General features: G+C 48.1%; 1 protein-coding gene across 1 annotated transcript; it reads left to right on the plus strand.

Moving 5' to 3' along the window:
- The first annotated feature begins 442 nt into the window (after positions 1-442).
- LOC144602796 (zinc finger SWIM domain-containing protein 1-like) lies at positions 443-18,975 on the plus strand. The gene is made up of 6 exons (XM_078415924.1): positions 443-699; positions 3,447-3,555; positions 7,764-8,004; positions 12,508-12,943; positions 14,599-15,449; positions 18,804-18,975. The coding sequence occupies exons 1-6, from the start codon at positions 443-445 to the stop codon at positions 18,854-18,856; spliced, it is 1,947 nt and encodes a 648-aa protein (XP_078272050.1). The 3' UTR covers positions 18,857-18,975.
- Positions 18,976-19,432: the final 457 nt, after the last annotated feature.

A 19,432-nucleotide genomic window follows, 5' to 3' on the forward strand; every position in this document is an offset into this window, starting at 1 on the left:
CAACCCCGATCCACAATCCCGTGATTTTCCTCCCAATGCTGAGAATTGCATTGCTGAGATCTTGTGTTTCTCCCACACTTCAAAGACGTGCAGGTTAATTAGCTTCTGTAAAATTGTAAATTGTCCTATTATGTAGTATAGTGCTAGTATACGGGGTGATCGCTGGTTGGCGCGGACTCAGTGGGCTGAAGGGCCTGTTTCTTCTCTGAAGTCTAAAGTAAACTGTAAAGACAGCATCGGAGCAAAGGGTGGATCCTGGGTCTCTGGCGCTGTGAGGCGGTGACTCTACAGTTGGACCACCGTGCTGTTCTTGAACTCTATATATGAGCTGTTGTGATGCGTTCTACCTTGGCTGACGTGCAGCTGCTGCCTGTGGTCTATTCTCAGTGCCCGCTCTCCAGGTGGGATCAGTCTGCCAACTCCATCTGACACACGTGCAGCCATGTCCCAGGTGGCGGGTTTCCGAATGGGCGCCGAGTTCTCGAGCTACAGCGAGCTGCACCGGGAGTACCGGCGCTACCAGAGGGACAGCTCCGTGCAGATGTGGACCAGGCACTCGCGGACCATCAAGGCGCAGCGGCGTCGGGCACCCAAGCGCCCGATGAACGACGCGCTGAACTTTGCCGAGATCGACTACGCGTGCATTCACGGCGGCAAGTTATTCAAGACCAAAGGATCCGGCAAACGGACAATCCAGAGGTGAGGAAATACTTGCAGGGGCGACACAGCGGCGCAGTTGGTAGAGCCGCTGCCTCACAACGCCGGGGATCCCGGTTCCATCCTGACCACGGGTGCTCTCCGTGTGTGGAGTTTGCACGTCCTCTCTGTGACCAGCTGTGTTTCTTCTGTGGGCTTCAGTTTCCTCCCGTATCGAAAACGTGCAGGTTTCTTGGTTAATTGGCCCTCTGTAAATCGTCCCGAGTGTGTCGGGAGTGGATGACAAAGTGGGAGAACATGGAACATGGTCGACACCTGCTCCTGTTTCCTACCTTCTTATTTAAAGATGTTTTATCCTTTTAAATTTAATTGTATAAGTTTAGCCGGGTAGTTAGTTTTGTTTAGAGTTACATCATGGAAACAGGCCTTTCGGCCCACCGAGTCCACACCAACCATTAATCATCCATTCACACTAGTTCTATGTTATCCCACTTTCTCATCCACTCTCTACACACGAGGGGCAATTTACAAAAGCAAATTAACCCACAAACCTGCACGTCTTTAGAATGTGGAAGGAAACCACTTGGAAAAAACCGCCGTGGTCACAGGGAGAACGTACAATCTCCACACAGACAGCACCCGTAGTCAGGATCGAACCTGAGTATCCGGCGCTGTGAGGCAAAAATAGAGAAAGAGACAGACAGCAGCTCTACTGCTGCCCCTGTCTGTCTCTTTCTCTATTTTTTCTCTGTCTCTCTCCCCCCTCTCTTCATTTTTTTTTCTCTTTTGCACTCTTTATTCATCTTTGTGTGTGTGTGCGGTGCGCGTCTGCGTCTCTCTCTCTCTCTCTCTCTCTCTCTCTCTCTCTCTCTCTCTCTCTCTCTCTCTCTCTCTCTCCTCTCTCTCTCTCTCTCTCTCCTCTCTCTCTCTCTCTCTCTCTCTCTCTCTCTCTCTCTCTCTCTCTCTCTCTCTCTCTCTCTCTCTCTCTCTCTCTCTCTCTCTCTCTCTCTCTCTCTCTCTCTCTCTCTCTCTCCCCCTCTCTCCCTCTCTCCCTCTCTCCCTCTCTCCCTCTCTCCCTCTCTCCCTCTCTCCCTCTCTCTCTCCCCCACCACACATTCTCCCATTCCTACCCGCACCTACGGCTCGCTGGGATTGTATAAAGTGGTAGAGTCATCCAACACAGAAATAGGCCCTTCGGTCCAACTTGTCTATGCTCATCGAGATGGCCCATGTACACCAGTCCCGCCTGCCCTCAGAACCTTCCCTATCCATGTACCTGTCCAAATGTATTTTAAATGCTAGAGTACCTGCCTCAACTACCTCATCTGGAAGCTAGTTCCATTTACCCACCACACTGTGCAGAAAAGGTTACCCCTTACATTCTTTTTAAATCTTTCCCCTCTCATGTTAAATCTCTGTCCTATGGATCTTGATTCCCCTATCCCAGATAAAAGATTTGTGCATTCACCCTATCTATTCCACTTGTGACATACAATTTGCTGTGTTAACACAAGGGACACGGTATTATCCATGTTATCCCACTTTGCCATCCACTGCCTACACACTCAGAACAATTGACAATTTGATAGTTTGTGTTTTATGGTTCAGAGACTGGATTGATATCCCAGTGGGGGAGTGTGATATTATCCCATTAAATCACACAGGGTCTTCCGCCTGCAATGACCATCAAGCACCCAGCTTGTTATGTACTATGTGTAGGAAGGAACTACAGATGCTGGTTTACACTGAAGATAGACACAAAATGGTGAATTAACTCAGCGGGGAGGGCAGCATCTCTGGAGAAAAATAATAGGTGACGTTTCGGTTTGACACCCGTCTTAAGGCTGAGAGTCAGGGGGGAGGTAAACTAGAAGTTTCTCCCACTCTCATCGTTCTATTAATTTCACTGTCGTCTTGCTTAGTTTCACTGTATCTACTTCTTATCACCTTCTCCACCGCCAACAATGGACCATTGTGTGCTCCACCTTTCCTTTATCATTTTTGCAGGCTTTGTGTTGTTCTTTCATTCATTTGTTCTTTGTAACCCTTCATCTCCCTAGTTCCCTCTCCAATGACTCTCAGTCTGATAAATGGTCCCAACCAGAAATGTCACCTATTCCTTTTCTCCAGAGATGCTGCCTGACCCGCTGAGTTGCTCCAGCATTTTGTGTCCATTTCCTTTGTTATGCACTATGTTATCTTACACCAATCCTGCATGAATCACATTTTATTGCAGCTGTTGCATCAAGTCCCCCCAGTTTGTGAAAGAGTTTATTATCAGTCAAAGGGCAGTCATTCAGCACACCATCTTGTCTTCCCACTCACACTGCTTCATGGCCAATGTCAATGGAATATTTCTGTTGGATTCTGTGATGATTGTAAAAGATCGCCATACACTGCTGGTCTGAATCATCCTACCACAACGAGAGAGCAGTCCTGAACTGTGATCTTCCTCATTGGTGACCCTCGGACTATCTTTGTTTGGACTTTACCTTGCACTAAATGTTATTCCCTTATCGTGTATCTATACACTGTAAATGGCTCGATTGTAATCATGTATTGTCTTCCCACCTACTGGTTAGCATGCAACAAAGCTTTTCACTGTACCTCGGTACACGTGACAATAAACTGAACTAAACAAAACTGAAGGGTCTCAGTCCAAAACGTCACCTATTCCTTTTCTCCAGAGATGATGCCCGACCCGCTGAGTTACTCCAGCATTTTGTGTCTTATCGATTGCTGGTGTTCACCCAGTTGGCTTACACACTGCCTCCCACTGTCTTTTTCAGAACCAACAAGATGAAGTGTCCCTGTGTCATTAAAGTCCGTCTCTCTGCGGATGGAAACAAGTTTGTGGTGAAAGAGATGAATGAATCGCATAACCACACAGTGCCGCAGGTAAAAGCAGAACACACACACCAGCCAGGTAGAGTTGTTGGATCTGCCACTGCTTCAGATTGACGGGTCAGTGTGTGTGTCTGTGTGTGTGTCTCTGTGTGTGTGTCTCTGTGCGTGTGTGTGTGTGTGTAGGGGGGGGGGTGTCTGTGTGTGTCCCACCTCTCCACATTTTCAGAAAGCATTAGACTAGTTCTGGACACGCTCAGTTCCAGCCTTGGATCCTGGGCTGTTGAATATCTTAGTTCAACAATACAGCACAGAAACAGGCCCTTCGGCCCACCGAGTCCGCGCCCACCAGCGATCCCCCACATTTGTAGGTTAATTGACTGGGTAAATGTAAAAAATTGTCCCTAGTGGGTGTAGGATAGTGTTAATGTGCGGGGATCGCTGGGCGGCACAGACTTGGTGGGCCGAAAAGGCCTGTTTCCGCGCTGTATATATATGATGATATGATGATATGATTAACACTATCCTACACACACTAGGGACAATTTACACATGCACCAAGCCAATGAACCTCCATACCTGTATAGAGTGTGGGAGGAAACTGAAGAGCTTGGAGAAAACCCACGCAGGTCACGGGGAGAACGTAAAAACTCCACACAGACAGCACTCATGGTCGGAATCCAACTTGGGTCTCCGGCGCTGCAAGCGCTGTAAGGCAGCAACACTACAGCTGCGCCAACATGCCATCCAGAATATGTCCACGTAATTATTTACAACGAGCTTAATAACGGTCTCTCTGCCCGTGTCTTTGCCTGTGAGAGAATGTTACCTGTGGCACCAACACATATCGTTGGGACTTAAAGCTGTAGACTGCAATAAAATGGGATTTGTGCAGCATTGGTTCAAGAAAACATAATACATAGCAACAAAGATGGACACAACAAGCTGGAGTAACTCAGTGGGTCAAGCATCATCTCTGGAGAAAAGGAATAGGTGACGTTTCGGGTCCTTCCTGGCTGGTCTGAAGAAGGGTCTCGACCCGAAATGTCACCTTTTTCTTTTCTCCAGAGATGTTGACTGACCCGCTGAATTATCATATCATATCATATATATACAGCCAGAAACAGGCTTTTTCGGCCCACCAAGTCCGTGCCGCCCAGCGATCCCCGTACATTAACACTATCCTACACCCACTAGGGACAATTTTTATTTATTTTTATTTTTATTTTTTTTACATTTTACCCAGCCAATTAACCTACATACCTGTACGTCTTTTTGTGTCTCGAATTAGCGTGAACTAGAATCTGCTGTTTAGTTTAGACATACAGCGTGTAAACAGGCTCTTCAGCCCACCGAGTCCAGGCTGACCAGCGATCCCTGCACATTAACGCTATCCTACCCACATCAGGGACAACTTTCAATTTTAGCAAGCCAATTAGCCTATAAACCTGTACATCTTTAGAGTGTGAAAGGAAACCGCAGCTCCCGAAGAAAACCCATGGGGAGAACGTACAATCTCCGTACAGACAGCACCCGTAGTCAGGATCAAACCCGAGTCTCTGGCGCTGTAACACAGCAACTCTTCCGCTGCACCACCGTGCTGCCCCGACACATAGAACAGAACAAGATGGGTGCTTGATGGTCATTGCTGACAATGTAGGTGGAAGAGCCGGTGTGATTCTATGGGATGATACCACACTCCCCCACTGGGATATCAATCCAGCCTCTGAACTCTGACAACTTTGGCATTGTTTAACAGAGTCACACTCGATATCACTAGTCATTTCCCTCACAGTAACAAGTTTTATTTACGTAGTTCTAACACACTAAAAATACCTCCCGCTTTCAGGGACATTATCAAAGTAATTGATGTGAACTGCCTTAGCAGGGATTCTGGAGATGACCTATAACTTGGGTGGAGTTGGTGGATTTCAAGGAATGTCTTATAATGGGGTTTAAGGAGGCAAGAGTGTGTGAGGGTGATCTGAGAGAAGTATATCTGTTCATGAGAGGCATAGAATGGAGACCCTCGGACTATCTTTAATTGGACTTTACTGGACTTTATCTGATGCTAAACACTATTCCCTTTATCCTGTGTCTGTGGACTGTGGACGGCTTAGACACAAAAATCTGGAGGAACTTAGTAGGTCAGACAGCATCTCTGGAGAAAAGGAATAGGTGACGTTTCGGGTCAAGACCCTTCTTCAGACCAGAAAAGGAATAGGTGACGTTTCGGGTCAAGACCCCTCTTCAGACCAGAAAAGGAATAGGTGAAATTTCAGTTCGAGACCCATCTTCAGATTGATGCTTCCTGACCCACTGAGTTACAGCAGCTTTTTGTATCTATCTTCGGTTTAAACCAGCATCTGCAGTTCCTTCCAACACATTTCGACTGTGGACGGCTTGATTGTAATCATGGATAGTCGTTCCATGGACTGGTAGCATGTAACAAAAAAGCTTTTTGGTACACGTGACAAGAAACTAGACTAAACTAGATGGGGAATATGGTCCGATTGTTTTTCCCCCCATGGTAGTTGTGGAGGTGCAGAGACAGATAGAGGGAGAAAGTTCCAAATAGCTGCTAAAGGCAAAGTCAATTGGACAGGGATTAAAATTCAGGAATGGGCTGGGGCCAGAGTTAGAGAGATTTTGTATTATATATATATATCTGAAGTGTAGATGGGTTGGTGAGTAAGTTTGCTAATGACGCCAAAATTAGGAGTTGCAGACAGCGAGAAATGCTGTCTGTAGATATCAGAACGTAGACCAGCTGCAGAAAGGGGTGGAGAAATGGCAGATGGAGTTTAACCTGAGCAAGTGTGAGGTGATGCACTTTGACAGGTTAAATGCAAGGAGAGAGTATACAGTTAATGACATGACCATTAACAGCATTGATGTGCAGAGGGATCTTGGAGTTCAAGTTCATAGCTCACTGATGGAGGCAGCACAAGTAGATGGGGTGGGGAAGAAGGCCTCATAAATGACAGGAGCAGAATTAGGCCATTCAGCCCATTGTCTATTCCGCCATTCAGTCATGGCTGATCTATCTCGCCCTCCTAACCCCATTCTCCTGCCTTCTCCCCATAACCCCTGACACCCGCACTAATCAAGAATCCATCTATCTCTGCTGTAAAAATATCCATTGACTTGGCCTCCACAGCCTTCTGTGGCAATGAATTCCACTGATTCACCACCCTCTGACTAAAGAAATTCCTCCTCCTCTCCTTCCTAAAGGAACGTCCTCTAATTCTGAGGCTATGGCCTCTAGTCCGACACTCTCCCACTAGTGGAACGTCCTCTCCACATCCACTCTATCCAAACGTTTCACTATTCAGTACGTTTCAATGAGGTCCCCCCTCATTCTTCTAAACACTAGCGAGTACAGGCCCAGTGCTGATAAACGATCATCATATGTTAACCAGTATGGGTGAAACGTGTGGTATGCTTGTCTTCTGTGCTAGGGGCATTGAACATAAGAGTCAGCAAGTCATGATGAAGCTCTATAGGGCTTTAGTTAGACTGCATTTGGAGTATTATGTGCAGTTCTAGTCGCCCCATTACAGGAAAGGTGTGGAGGCTTTGGAGAGGGTGCAGAGGAGGTTTACCAGAATGCTGCCTGGATTAGAGGGTTTCAGCTACAGGGGGAGGTTGGATAAACTTGGGTTATTTTCTCTGGAGCGTCAGAGGTTGAGGGAAGACTCGATGGAAGTATATAAAGTTTTGAGAGGCACACATAAGGTGGGCAATCAGAGGCTTGTTCCCAGGGTGGAAATGTCCAGCACTAGAGGGCAGAGTGATATGGTGAGAGGGGGGAGGTTTAATGTGCGAGGCAAGATTTTTACACAGAGAGGGGTGGGGGTTGGGAATGCACTGCTAGAGATGGTGGTGGATGCAGATACGATAGGGGTGTTTAAGAGGCTTTGGGAAAGGCACATGGAAGTTCAGGGAATAGAGCGATATGGATCATGTACAGGGAGATGAGATCAGTTCAACTTGGCATCATGTTTGGCACAGATAATGTAGGCTGGAGGGCCCATTCCTGTGCTGTTCTGTGTTCTAATACGGGATCTGAGTTTAGTTTACAGATACAGCATGGAAACATAGGCCTACCTAGTCCACGCTGATCATCGACCACCTGCGTGCACTGGTTCTATGTTGTCCTAATTTCTCATCCACTCCCGACACGCTCGGGGCAATTTACAGAGGACAATTGACCTCCAAACCGGATGAACTGACCCTAGGATCTTGCTTGTACCCCACAGGAAGAGGAGGAGAGGCTCCGGCACCAAAGGCGCTTTGTTACAGCGCTGCGCGTGGACCCCACTTCCATCGTCTCGCTGCGGAGTAATGGAGCGGGTATCCAGGTGCAGCTGGGGGAGGTTGCCAGCAAGGTGCTCGCTGATGAGGATGCCCTTAGCCCCGCACTCAAGGAGAAATGGGTCGAGTTCAAGACCAACAAAACCGACTTGGAGATGATGGTGCCCACACTGGCAGCCGTCAAGGGTAAGGTCATAAGGAATAGGAGTAGAATTAGGCCATTCGGCCCATCAGGTCTACTCCGTCATTCAATCATGGCTGATCTATCTCTCTCCCCTAACCCCATTCTCCTGCCTTCTCCCCATAACCTCTGACACCCGTACTGATCAAGAATCAAGGTAGGTGAAGGTGTCCTCGCTTGTCCCAGGCCTAACCGGCTGCTCCAGGTTTGCACCACTCCCTCTCTTGTCCTGGGGTATCCTGCATCCTTCCTTCATTCCGGAATAATGCGGATCACCCCTTTATTGGGTTAATGATGACCATTTGATGGCTCTGGGCCTGTACTCGCTGGAGTTTAGAAGGATGAGGGGGGACCTCACTGAAACTTACCGAATAGTGAAAGGACCGGATAAAGTGGATGTGGAGAAGATGTTTCCACTAGTGGGAGAGTGATGGACCAGAGGGCACAGCCTCACAATAAAAGGACGTTCCTTTAGAAAGGAGATGAGAAGGAATTTCTTTAGTCAGAGGGTGATGAATCTGTGGAAATCATTGCCACAGATGGCTGTGGAGGCCAAGTCTGTGGCTATTTATAAAGCAGAGATTGACAGGTTCTTCATTCGTTAGGGTGGCAAATGGGGTTGAGAGGGAAAGATAGATCAGCCATGATTCCTAGACACTCCCACAGGTGGAAAGATCCTTTCCACATGCACTCTACCCAGGCATTTCACTATCTGGTAAGTTTCAACGAGGCCCCTCCTCATCGTTCTAAACTCCAGCGAGTACAGGCCCAGTGCCGTCAAACACTGATCAGATGTTAACCCAGACATTCCTGGTATCATTCTGGTAAACCTCCTCTGGACCCTCTCCACCGCCAGCACATCCTTCCTTAGACATGGGGCCAAAACTGCTCATAATACTCCAAATAAATGGATGAGGATTGGGTGTGGATCCTCCTTCCCCCATCTCATGATAGTGCACTGTCTTGTCACTAGATCGCTCCCTCCTCTCCCCTGGGATAGTCAATGACTTTTAAACTTCAGAGATACAGCGTGGAAACTGGCCGTTCGGCCCATCGAGTTGGTGCTGACCAGCGATGAACCTGTACGCTAACTTACACACACAAGCGCCAATTTCTTTTTACAAGTTACTGAAACCAATTAACCTACAATACTGCAAATCTTTGGAGTGTGGGCGGAAACCGGAGAAAACCCATGAAAGTACGAACTCCATACAGACCGCACCCACAGTCAGGATGGAACCCGGGTCTGTAGCGCTGTAAGTAGCAACTCTACCGCTGTGTCCCCAATACTTTCTCATGGGATCGCTCTTGGATCGCACCACGCTCTCTTCAGATGACTTTTCCCTCCTGTAACCCCATCCACCCCACCCAGGCTGCATTTGCAGTCCTTCCTCCACCTGTCACTTGCAAGGCTTTGTCCTGCCCCCATCTCTCTTCCAGCTTTCTTCCTCCTCCTCCCCCACCCCCGACTTGCCACAATTAGTTGAAGAAGGGTCCCAACCTGAAATATCACGTATCCATGTTTTCCAGACATGTGTAGGAAAGAACTGCAGATGCTTGTTTACACTGGAGATGGACACAAAATGCTGCAGTAACTCAGCGGGTCAGGCAGCATCTCTCGAGAAAAAGAATAGGAGACATTTCAAGTCAAGACTCTTACTCAGACCGAGAGTCAGGGGAGAGGGGAAACTCCAGAGATGTTGCCTGACCTGCTGAGTTATTCTCGCACTTTGTCTTTTGTCATGAACCAGCATCTGCAGATCCTTGTTTCTCCAGAGTTTGATAGAGCTGCATCTTGACTATCTGACTCTTGTACTCAGTACACCGTCCAATGAAGGCAAACGTACCTCACCACTGCCACTGTGCGTTACCAGTGCTTTGTTCAGAATCCATTTCAGAATCAGACTCAATGTATCGGCCTAGTTTGTACACAAACAAGGAATTTGATTTGGTGCTTTACTACACGTGATAAAAACACAAGACAGCAGACAATTAAAAAAACATTATAATTAAACAATGTAAAAAAAAGTGCAAGAGTAATAAGTGGCAGCTTTGCTAAATATTGCACGTGTAAATATCTAAAATGCACTTGGAGAGTTCATAATTGTTTGGCTTACAGACCAGAATGTAGTGGTGTAGAGTGGTTGTTAACTAGACCTACCACTCGTGGGAAGAGGCTGTTTTTGTGTCTGGATGTGCCCAGAGGGGAGGGCTTCATGAGAGAGTTAGATATACAGTGCATTCAGAAAGTATTCAGACCCCTTCACTTTTTCCAAATTTTGTCACGTTGCAGCCTTATTTTAAAATGGATTCATTATTTTTTTTATCATCAATCTACATACAATACCCCATAATAAAAAAGTGAAAACAGGTGTTTAGAATTTTTTGCAAAGTAATTAAAAAGAAATAACTGATATCATATTTACAAATGTATTCAGACACTTTACTCAGTACTTTGTTGAGGCATCTTTGGCAGTAATTACAGCCTCAAGTCTTCTTGGGTATGATGCTACAAGCTTGGCACACCTGTATTTGGGTAATTTCTCCCATTCTTCTCTCAAGCTCTGTCAGGTTGGATGCGGAGTGTCGATGCACAGCTATTTTCAGGTCCCTCCAGAGATGTCCGGGTTCTGGCTGGGCCACTCAAGGACATTCACAGACTTGTCATGAAGCCACTCCTGCGTTGTCTTGGCTGTGTGCTTGGGGTCATTGTCCTGTTGGAAGGTGAACCTCCTCCCCAGTCTGAGGTCCAGAATGCTCTGGAGCAGGTTTTCATCAAGGATCTCTCTTTACTTTGCTCTGTTCATTTTTCCCTTGATCCTGACTAGTGTCCCAGTTCCTGCCGCTGAAAAACATCCCCACAGCATGATGTTGCCACCACCATGCTTCACTGTAGGTATGGTATTGGCCAGGTGATGAGCAGTGCCTGGCTCCCCCCAAACGTGACGTTTGGCATTCAGGCCAAAGAGTTCAATCTTGGTTTCATCAGACAAGAGAATCTTATCTCTCATGGTCAGAGAGTCCTTTAGGTGCCTTTTGGCAAACTCCAAGCAGGCCATCATGTGCCTTTTACTGAGGAGTGGCTTCCGTCTGGCCACTCTACCATAAAGGCCTGACTGGTGGAGTCCTGCAGATAAAGTTGGCCTTCTGGAAGTTTCTCCCATCTTCACAGAGGACCTCTGGAGCTATGTCAGTGATCATCGGGTTCTTGGTCACCTCCCTGACCAAGGCCCTTCTCCCCTGATTGCTCAGTTTGGCCGAGTGGCCAGCTCTATGAAGAATCCTGGTGGTTCCAAAGTTTTTCCATTTAAGAATGATGGAGGCCACTGTGCTCTTCGGGACCTGCAATGCTGCAGAAAGTGTTTTATACCCTTCCCCATATCTGTATCTCGACACAATCCTGTCTCGGAGATCTACGGACAATTCCTTCTTCATGTCTTGGTTTTTGCTCTGACATGCACTGTCAACTGTGGGACCTTATATAGACAGGTGTGTGCATTTTCAAATCATGTCTAATCAATTTAATTTACCACTGGTGGACTCCAATCAAGTTGTAGAAACATCTCAAGGATAATGAATGGAAACAAAATGAACCTCAGCTCAATTTTGAGCATCATAGCAAAGGTTTGAATACTTATGTAAATGTGATATTTCAGCTATTTCTTTTAAATTACTTTGCAAAAGTTTCTAAACACCTGTTTTCGCTTCTTCATTCTGGGGTATTGCGTGTAGATTGACGATTTAAAAAAAAAGAATTTAATTCATTTTAAAATAAGGCTGTAATGTAACAAAATGTGGAAAAGGTGAAGGGGTCAGAATACTTTCTGAATGCACTGTAGGTCTTAGGGCTGATGGAATCAAGGGATATGGGGAGAAAGCCAGAACAGGGTACTGATTCTGGATGATCAGCCATGATCATATTGAATGGCGGTACTGGCTCGAAGGGCCGAATGGCCTACTCCTGCACCTATTTTCTGTGTTTCTACTTCAAAGAGTTTGTGGCCAGGGTGAGAGTGGGTCAGTCCCTTGTTCTGCCTGTTCTTGTCATATGAGGAAAGACTGGGGATGTATTCACTGGAGTTTAGAAGGTTGAGAGGGGATCTTAAAGAGACGTATAAGATTATAAAAGGACTGGACAAGCTAGATGCAGGAAAAATGTTCCCAATTTTGGGGGAGTCCAGAACCAGGGGACACAGTGTAAGAATAAAGGAGAGGCCATTTAAAACTGAGGTGAGAAGACACTTTTTCACCCAGAGAGTTATGAATTTGTGGAATTCTCTGCCACAGAAGGCAGTGGAGGCCAATTCACTGGATGAATTTAAAAGAGAGTTAGATAGAGCTCTAGGCGCTAGTGGTATCAAGGGATATGGGGGGAAGGCAGGAACCGGTTACTGATTGTGGATGATCAGGCATGATCACATTGAATAGCGGTGCTGGTTCGAAGGGCCAAATGGCCTCCTGCACCTATTTTCTGTGTTTCTATAACTCTTGTCTGCGTTTGCTTGCAGACGGCACGGTGGTGGTGGTGGTGAACAAGGCCAACGTGTTGCAGGCCATCTACTACCAGGACGGCCGCATGAAGCAGACCTTCGAGAGGTTCCCCGAGGTGCTGCTGGTGGGCGCCACCTACAGCTGGGCGGGCCTGTGGCTGCCCACCTACCTGCTGCTGGCCATCGACGGCAACGGGGAGAGCGAGCTGGCGTGCCTGTGGTTCCTGCAGAGCGAGGAGCGCGAGACCGTCCGGCAGCTTCTGCGCATCTTCAGGCAGAAGAACCCGGCGGCGGAGGGAACGCGGGCGGTGGTGGTCGGCGGCCAGGCGTGTGACGGGGAGCTGGTGACCGACGTGCTGCCCCACTGCAAGCCGCTGGCCTGCCTCGCCCACACCCTGAGCGTCTTCCAGGACCACGTGACCGCCGAGAAGCTGCACGTGACCGCCGGGCAACAGTAAGCACTGGCACCGCCATTCCCTCGTGGGGCCGGAGCGGAGCGGGCGGGTGGGGGGCCCAAATATTCCTCCTGTCAGATTGTGTTGGTTTGGTAAAGTTGTGACTCTCATCCCTCTGCACAATCCAGTCAACCCATGTCCCATCTCCTCCACTCTCTGCCCTCTCTCTCTCTCTTCTTTCCTTCTTTCTTACCCGCTCCTCCTTCCCTTCTTTCTTTCTCCCTCTTCTCTCCTTCTCCTCCGCCCCTTCTCTCCTTTCCCCTACTCCTGTTTCCTCCTCACCCACTTCACCCACTCCTCCCCTCTTCCCCCTCCTCGCCTCCTTCCCCCTCTCATCTTCCCCCTCCTCTCCTCCTCCCCTCCTCTCCTTCCCTCTGCTCTCCTCCCCCTCCTCTCCTCCACCATCGGGCAACAATAAGCTCTGGCATCGTGATTCCGCCGTGGGACCGGAGCGGGCGGGGGAGGGGGAGGTTGGTTTATCCCAAATATTCCGCCTCCTGTCACGGCGTTGGTCAGATAAGGGTGCGACTCATTCCGCAACATGGTCTGCACAATCCAGTCTACCCCTGCCCCACTCTCCCTCCTCCTTTCCACCCTCCTCTCCCCCTTTGCCTGCTCCTTCCCCTTTTGCCCCCTCCACTCCCCTTTCTGTAGATGGGGTATCTGGTCAGCATTAGATGGGGCATCTTGGTCAGCATTAGATGGGGCATCTTGGTCAGCATTAGATGGGGCATCTGGTCAGCATTAAATGGGGCATCTTGGTCAGCATTAAATGGGGCATCTTGGTCAGCATTAGATGGGGCATCTTGGTCAGCATTAGATGGGGCATCTTGGTCAGCAAGGACGAGTTGGGCCGAGAGGCCTATTTCCGTGCTGTTTGACTCCACTGTTCAGTAGTCATTGAGGAGGTCACTTTATTTTTCGTAGGGAAAGAAACGGTGGAGTTTTTGTTGTAACCGCTGGGGACTGTTGAGGTGAGAGTTTGGTTTAGTTTCGGAAATACAGATTGGAAACGGGCCCTTTGCCCCACTGAGTCCACACCGACCATTAATCACCCGTTCACACCAAAGATACTAGAGCAACAAGATAGACCACTCAACGTTAAAAAGCGTAGAAGGTCATGGCACCATTTTAGTGGGAAGAAAATTGCAGAAACGTTTAAAAAGCGAAATAACAAAAATGTATGAATTGATAGATGTTATTTTCTGCATTTTAATGGTATCATCACACATACTGTTCCCCCAAAACACTGATTACACTGCGAGAGGCAGAGCGAACGGCGGGGTTTGCTTACTAAAATGGCGGACGTCCCGCTCCTTTGCACACTACACTTCAGTATAGGCGAATTGAATGGAGTGGTCCATTTTGTTCCTCTAGTATCTTTGGTTCACACTAGTTCTGGGCGACACACGGGACAATTTACAGAGGCCAATTAACGTACAAACCTGCACGTCTTTGGAACTTGGGAGGAACCCGGAGAACCCGGAGGAAACCCACATGGTCACAGGGAAAACGTACAAACTCCACACAGACAATGCCTGTCGACAGGATGGATCCTGGGACTGGCACTGTAAGGCAGCAACTCCACCGCTACGCCACCGTGTTGCACCGGGAGGTTCCTCACCTTGTCTCCTCTTCCCTTTCTTCCCGCCAGGAGCCAGCTGCTGCAGATCCTGCACAGTATGTGTTACGCGACGTCCACTGAGGACTACGACCTGCTGTACCGCCAGCTGCTGGACTCCAACGCGGAGAGCGCCGTCGACTACTTCCACAAGACCTGGCACGGGTCCCGCCGCCAGTGGGTGGAGGGCTTCAAGCACGAGAACGAGAGCTACCTCACCAGCACCCTCCAGCGGGTGCAGGTGATGAGCCAGAGGCTGGCGGCCACGGTCGAGGACTTCTCCGACGTGACCTCCTTCACCCGGGACCTCCTGAAGGCCGTGGACACGGTGCGGGCCGAGTGCGACCAGCGGGTGTTGCAGAGTGAGCCCCCCGCAGGGCCAGAGGACAACTCCGCGGAGTCTTCCTACCGGGCGCTGCTCACCGACTTCGCCTTCCGCCGGGTGCGGACGGAGCTGCAGGAAGCGGAGTCGGTCTCCTTTCTCAGTGTGGAGGCCGAGAGGGCCTGGCCCGTGTGCCGGCGCCGGGCCCTGGTGACGGACCAGGCCAGCTGCCAGTGTGCCTTCCGCACCTCCATGAGGCTCCCCTGCCGGCACGTCCTGGCTCTCCGGCGGCTGCTGGGCTCCGACCTCTTTGAGCCCTCACTCTGCGCCGCTCGCTGGACGCAGGAGCACTTCCTCGGCGGTCAGCTCCCGCCCGCGTCGCCGAGGGAGCGGGCCAAGGTGCAGCAGGAGCGATACCGCCAGGCCCTCAAGGTAGCTCGTAAACTCTCCTCCCTCGCCGCCCGGTGTCCGGCCGAAGACTTTGGCAGGTGCCTGGCGGTCATGACGGCCGTCACCGACATCTGGGCCAGAGGTGGCCAGGTGCAAGTCACCGAAACCAATGGTTTGTAGCGACGCAGTCTCAGAGAGAGTGAAGCAACGACACACAAAACATGGAGCAGCACAGCACAAGGACAGGCCCTTCAGCACACAATGAACATGATGACAAGACCATCGCTTATCTACCTGCATATCATCCATATCTCCCCATTCCTTGCATATCCATGTGCCTATCTACTGCCTCGTAAACTCCATTATCACATCTACCTCTACCGCCACATATGGTTCATAAGATCATAAGTGACAGGAGTAGGATTAGGCAATTTGTCCCATCAAGTCTACTCCGCCATTCATTCATGGCTGATTCATCTCTCCCTCACCCCATTCTCCTGCCTTCTCCCCATAACAGAGAAACATAGAAAATTAGTGCAAGAGCAGACCATTTGGCCCTTCGAGCCAGCACCGCCATTCAATGTGATCATGGTTGATCATCCATAATCTCCCCCGTTCCTGCCTTCTCCCCATATCCCTTGATTCCGCTAGCCCTAAGAGCCCTATCTGACTCTCTTTTGAATGCATCCAGTGAATCGGCCTCTACTGCCTTCTAATGCAGAGAATTCCACAAATTCACAACTCTGGGTGAAGAAGTTTTTCCCTCATCTCTGTTCTAAATGGCCTAGCTCTCATTCTAAAATTGTGGCCCCTGTTTCTGGACTCCCCCAACATCGGGAGCATCTAGCTTGTCCAATGTCTTGGCTGCCTGCCACTGTATGTTTCTTTTTTTTTTTCCTAATCAGATGTGCAGCACTTTGGTCAACGTGGGTTGTTTTTAAATGTGCTATACAAATAAAATTGACTTGACTTGACTTGACTTAATAATCTTATATGTTTCTATAAGATCTGCTCTGATCCTAAATTCCTGTGAATACAAGCCCATTTGTTCCATTCTTGCGTCATATGACAGTCCCGCCATCCTGGGAATTAACCTCGTGAACCTACGCTGCTCTCCCTCAATAGCAAGAATGTCCTTCCTCAAATTTGGAGACCATAACTGCACACAATATCCAGGTATGGCCTCACCAGGGCCTTGTACAACTGCAGAAGGACCTCTTTGCTCCTCTACTCAAATCCTCTTGCTGTACCTGCATGCTTACTTTCAGTGACTGATGTACAAGGACACACACATCTCGTTTCACTTCCCCTTTTCCTTATCTGGTACCATTCAAATTATAATCTGCCTTGTCCTTGCCACCAAAGTGGATAACCTCACATTTATCCACATTATACTGCATCTGCCATACATTGCTCACTCACCCAACCTACTCAAGTTACCCTGCATCCTCATAGCCTCTTCACAGTTCACTCTGCCACCCAGCTTTGTGTCATCTGTAAATTTGCTTATGTTACTTTTAATTCCTTCATCTAAATCATTAATATATATCGTAAATAGCTGCAGTCACAGGACCAAGCCTTGCGGCACCCCACTAGTCGCTGCCTGCCATTCTGAAAAGGACCCATTAATTCCTACCTTTTGTTTCCTGTCTACCAACCAATTTTCAATCCATGTCAATATCCTACCCCCAATACCATCTGCTATAATTTTGCCCACTAATCTCCTGTGTGGAACCTTATCAAAGGCTTTCTGAAAGTCCAGATACACTACATTCACTGGCTCTCCTTTATCCATTTTACTTGTTACATCCTCAAACAATTCCAGAAGATTAGTCAAACAAGAATTCCCCTTCATAAATCCATGCTGACTTGGACCATGTTGACTGTTACTGCTCTCCAAATGCACCGTTATCACATATTTAATAATTGACTCCAGCAACTTCCCCACCACCGATGTCAGGCTAACTGGTCTATAATCCCCTGTTTTCTCTCTCTATCCTTTATTAAAAAGTGGGATAACATTAGCTACCTTCCAATCCACAGGAACTGATCCAGAATCAATAGAACATTGTAAAATGATCACCAATGCGTCCATGATTGCTAGAGCCACCTCCTTAACTACCCTGGGATGCAGACCAGACCCTGGGGATTTATCAGCCTTCAGTCCCATCAGTCTTCCCAACACGATTCCTGACTGAATGTGAATTTCCTTCAGTTTCTCCGTCACCCTCGATCCTCTGTACCCTAGTACTTCTGGGAGATTATTTGTGTCTTTCTTAGTGAATAAAGAACCAACGTGCCTTTTCAACTCGTCTGCCATTTTCTTGCTCCCCATAATAAATTCACCTGTTTCTGTCTTTAAGGGACCCACATTTGTCTTCACTAATCTCTTCCTCTTCACATACCTAAAGATGCTTTTACTATCCTCCTTTATATTCTTGGCTAGCTTACCTTCGTACTTTATCTTTTCTCCCAATATTGCCTTTTTAGTTACCTTCTGTTCTTTAAAAGTTACCCAATCCTCTGGCTTCCCACTCATCTTTGCTATGTTATAAGTCTTCTCTTTTATTTTTATACTGTCCTTGACTTCCCTTGTCAGACCCGGTTGCCTCTTATTCCCCTTAGAATCTTTCTTCCTCTTTGGAATGAAATGATCCTGCATCTTCTGGATTATTCCCAGAAATTCCTGCCATTGCTGTTCCACCGTCATCCCTGCTAGGGACCCTTTCCAGTCAACTTTGGCCAGCTCCTCCCTCATGCCTTCAATGTCCCCTTTGTTTAACTGCAACACTGACACTTCGGATTTTACCCTCTCAAATTGCAGACTATGGTCACTACCTCCTAATGGTTCCTTTATCTTGAGTTACCTTATGAAATCCAGTACATTACACAACACTAAATCCAGAATTGCCTTCTCCCTGGTAGGCTCCAGTTCAAGCTGCTCTAAGAATCCTTCTCGGAGGCACACTACAAACTCCCTTTCTTAGGGTCCAGTACCAACCTGACTTTCACAGTCTACCTGCATATTGAAATCTCCCATAACCTCTGACACCCGCACTAATCAAGAATCTATCTATCACTGCCTTAAATATATTCACTGCTTTGCCTCCTCAGCCTTCTGTGGCCAAGAATTCCACAGATTCACCACCCTTGCATAGTCCAGGCACTCAGTACCTTCCGTGTAAAGTGACAACGAGAAAAACAACTTGCCTCGCACATCTCCTTGAAACTTTGCCCCTCTCACCATTTTATCTATCAGAAGATTACCTTTCCACTGATAGACAGGCCCTCTGATACTTATTGACCAAAGATAGACACAAAATGCTGGAGTAACTCAGTGGGACTTACCAAGCCCTCTATCATGATTTATTACTGAATGTTTCCTCAAATATTGTTTTACCGTTTTGCACCATGTGTACTCTGGACACATTACTGTGTGCGTCCCCCAATAATTTATTACTGTCTGTTTCCCTCTCGGCTGTGCCCCCTCCAACATCACTCACTAGTTGTGTTCCTTTGTTTTCAGTGACTGGTGCAACAGACCAAGAATCGTCGTCTCCAGCCACCGAGGCAAGTTGAAGATGTGCGTAAGAACTGATTTCAGATCTGACTGACCGACAGACAGTGAGAGCCGCTTACAGTCACAGTGATTCACCGCGATCCCAGGAATCAGGATCTGAAGTTGCTTTCTCTTCATACCCCCGTGTGTGTTACGCTTGTGTGTGTTTGAGTGTGTGCACAGATGTATCCAATGAACACTGCCATACATCGATCACCGTTGATAGTGAACTGTCGCTCGGCCCTGTGTGTGTTACATGTGTGTGTGTGTGTACGGATGCATCCATCATACGTGTGTGAGCGCGTGAGTGTCCGTGTGTGTGTATACGGTCAACCTTGTCTGCATTTTGCATGTGTGTGTACATGTATGTACGTGTGTGTGTATGTTACGTGTGTATACAGATGTATCCAATGAACGCTGCCATACAACGATCACCTTTGATAGTGAACTGTCGGTCGACCCTGTGTGCGTTATGCATTTGTGTGTACATGTATGTACGTGTGCGAGTGTGAGTGAACGTGTGGGTGCGTGCAGATATGCATGTGTGTGCACGTGTGTGTGTCGGCCCTGTGCGTTACACGTGTGTGTATGTATAG

Source organism: Rhinoraja longicauda, chromosome 19, assembly GCF_053455715.1.
Source record: "Rhinoraja longicauda isolate Sanriku21f chromosome 19, sRhiLon1.1, whole genome shotgun sequence".
Classification (NCBI taxonomy): Eukaryota; Metazoa; Chordata; class Chondrichthyes; order Rajiformes; family Arhynchobatidae; genus Rhinoraja; species Rhinoraja longicauda.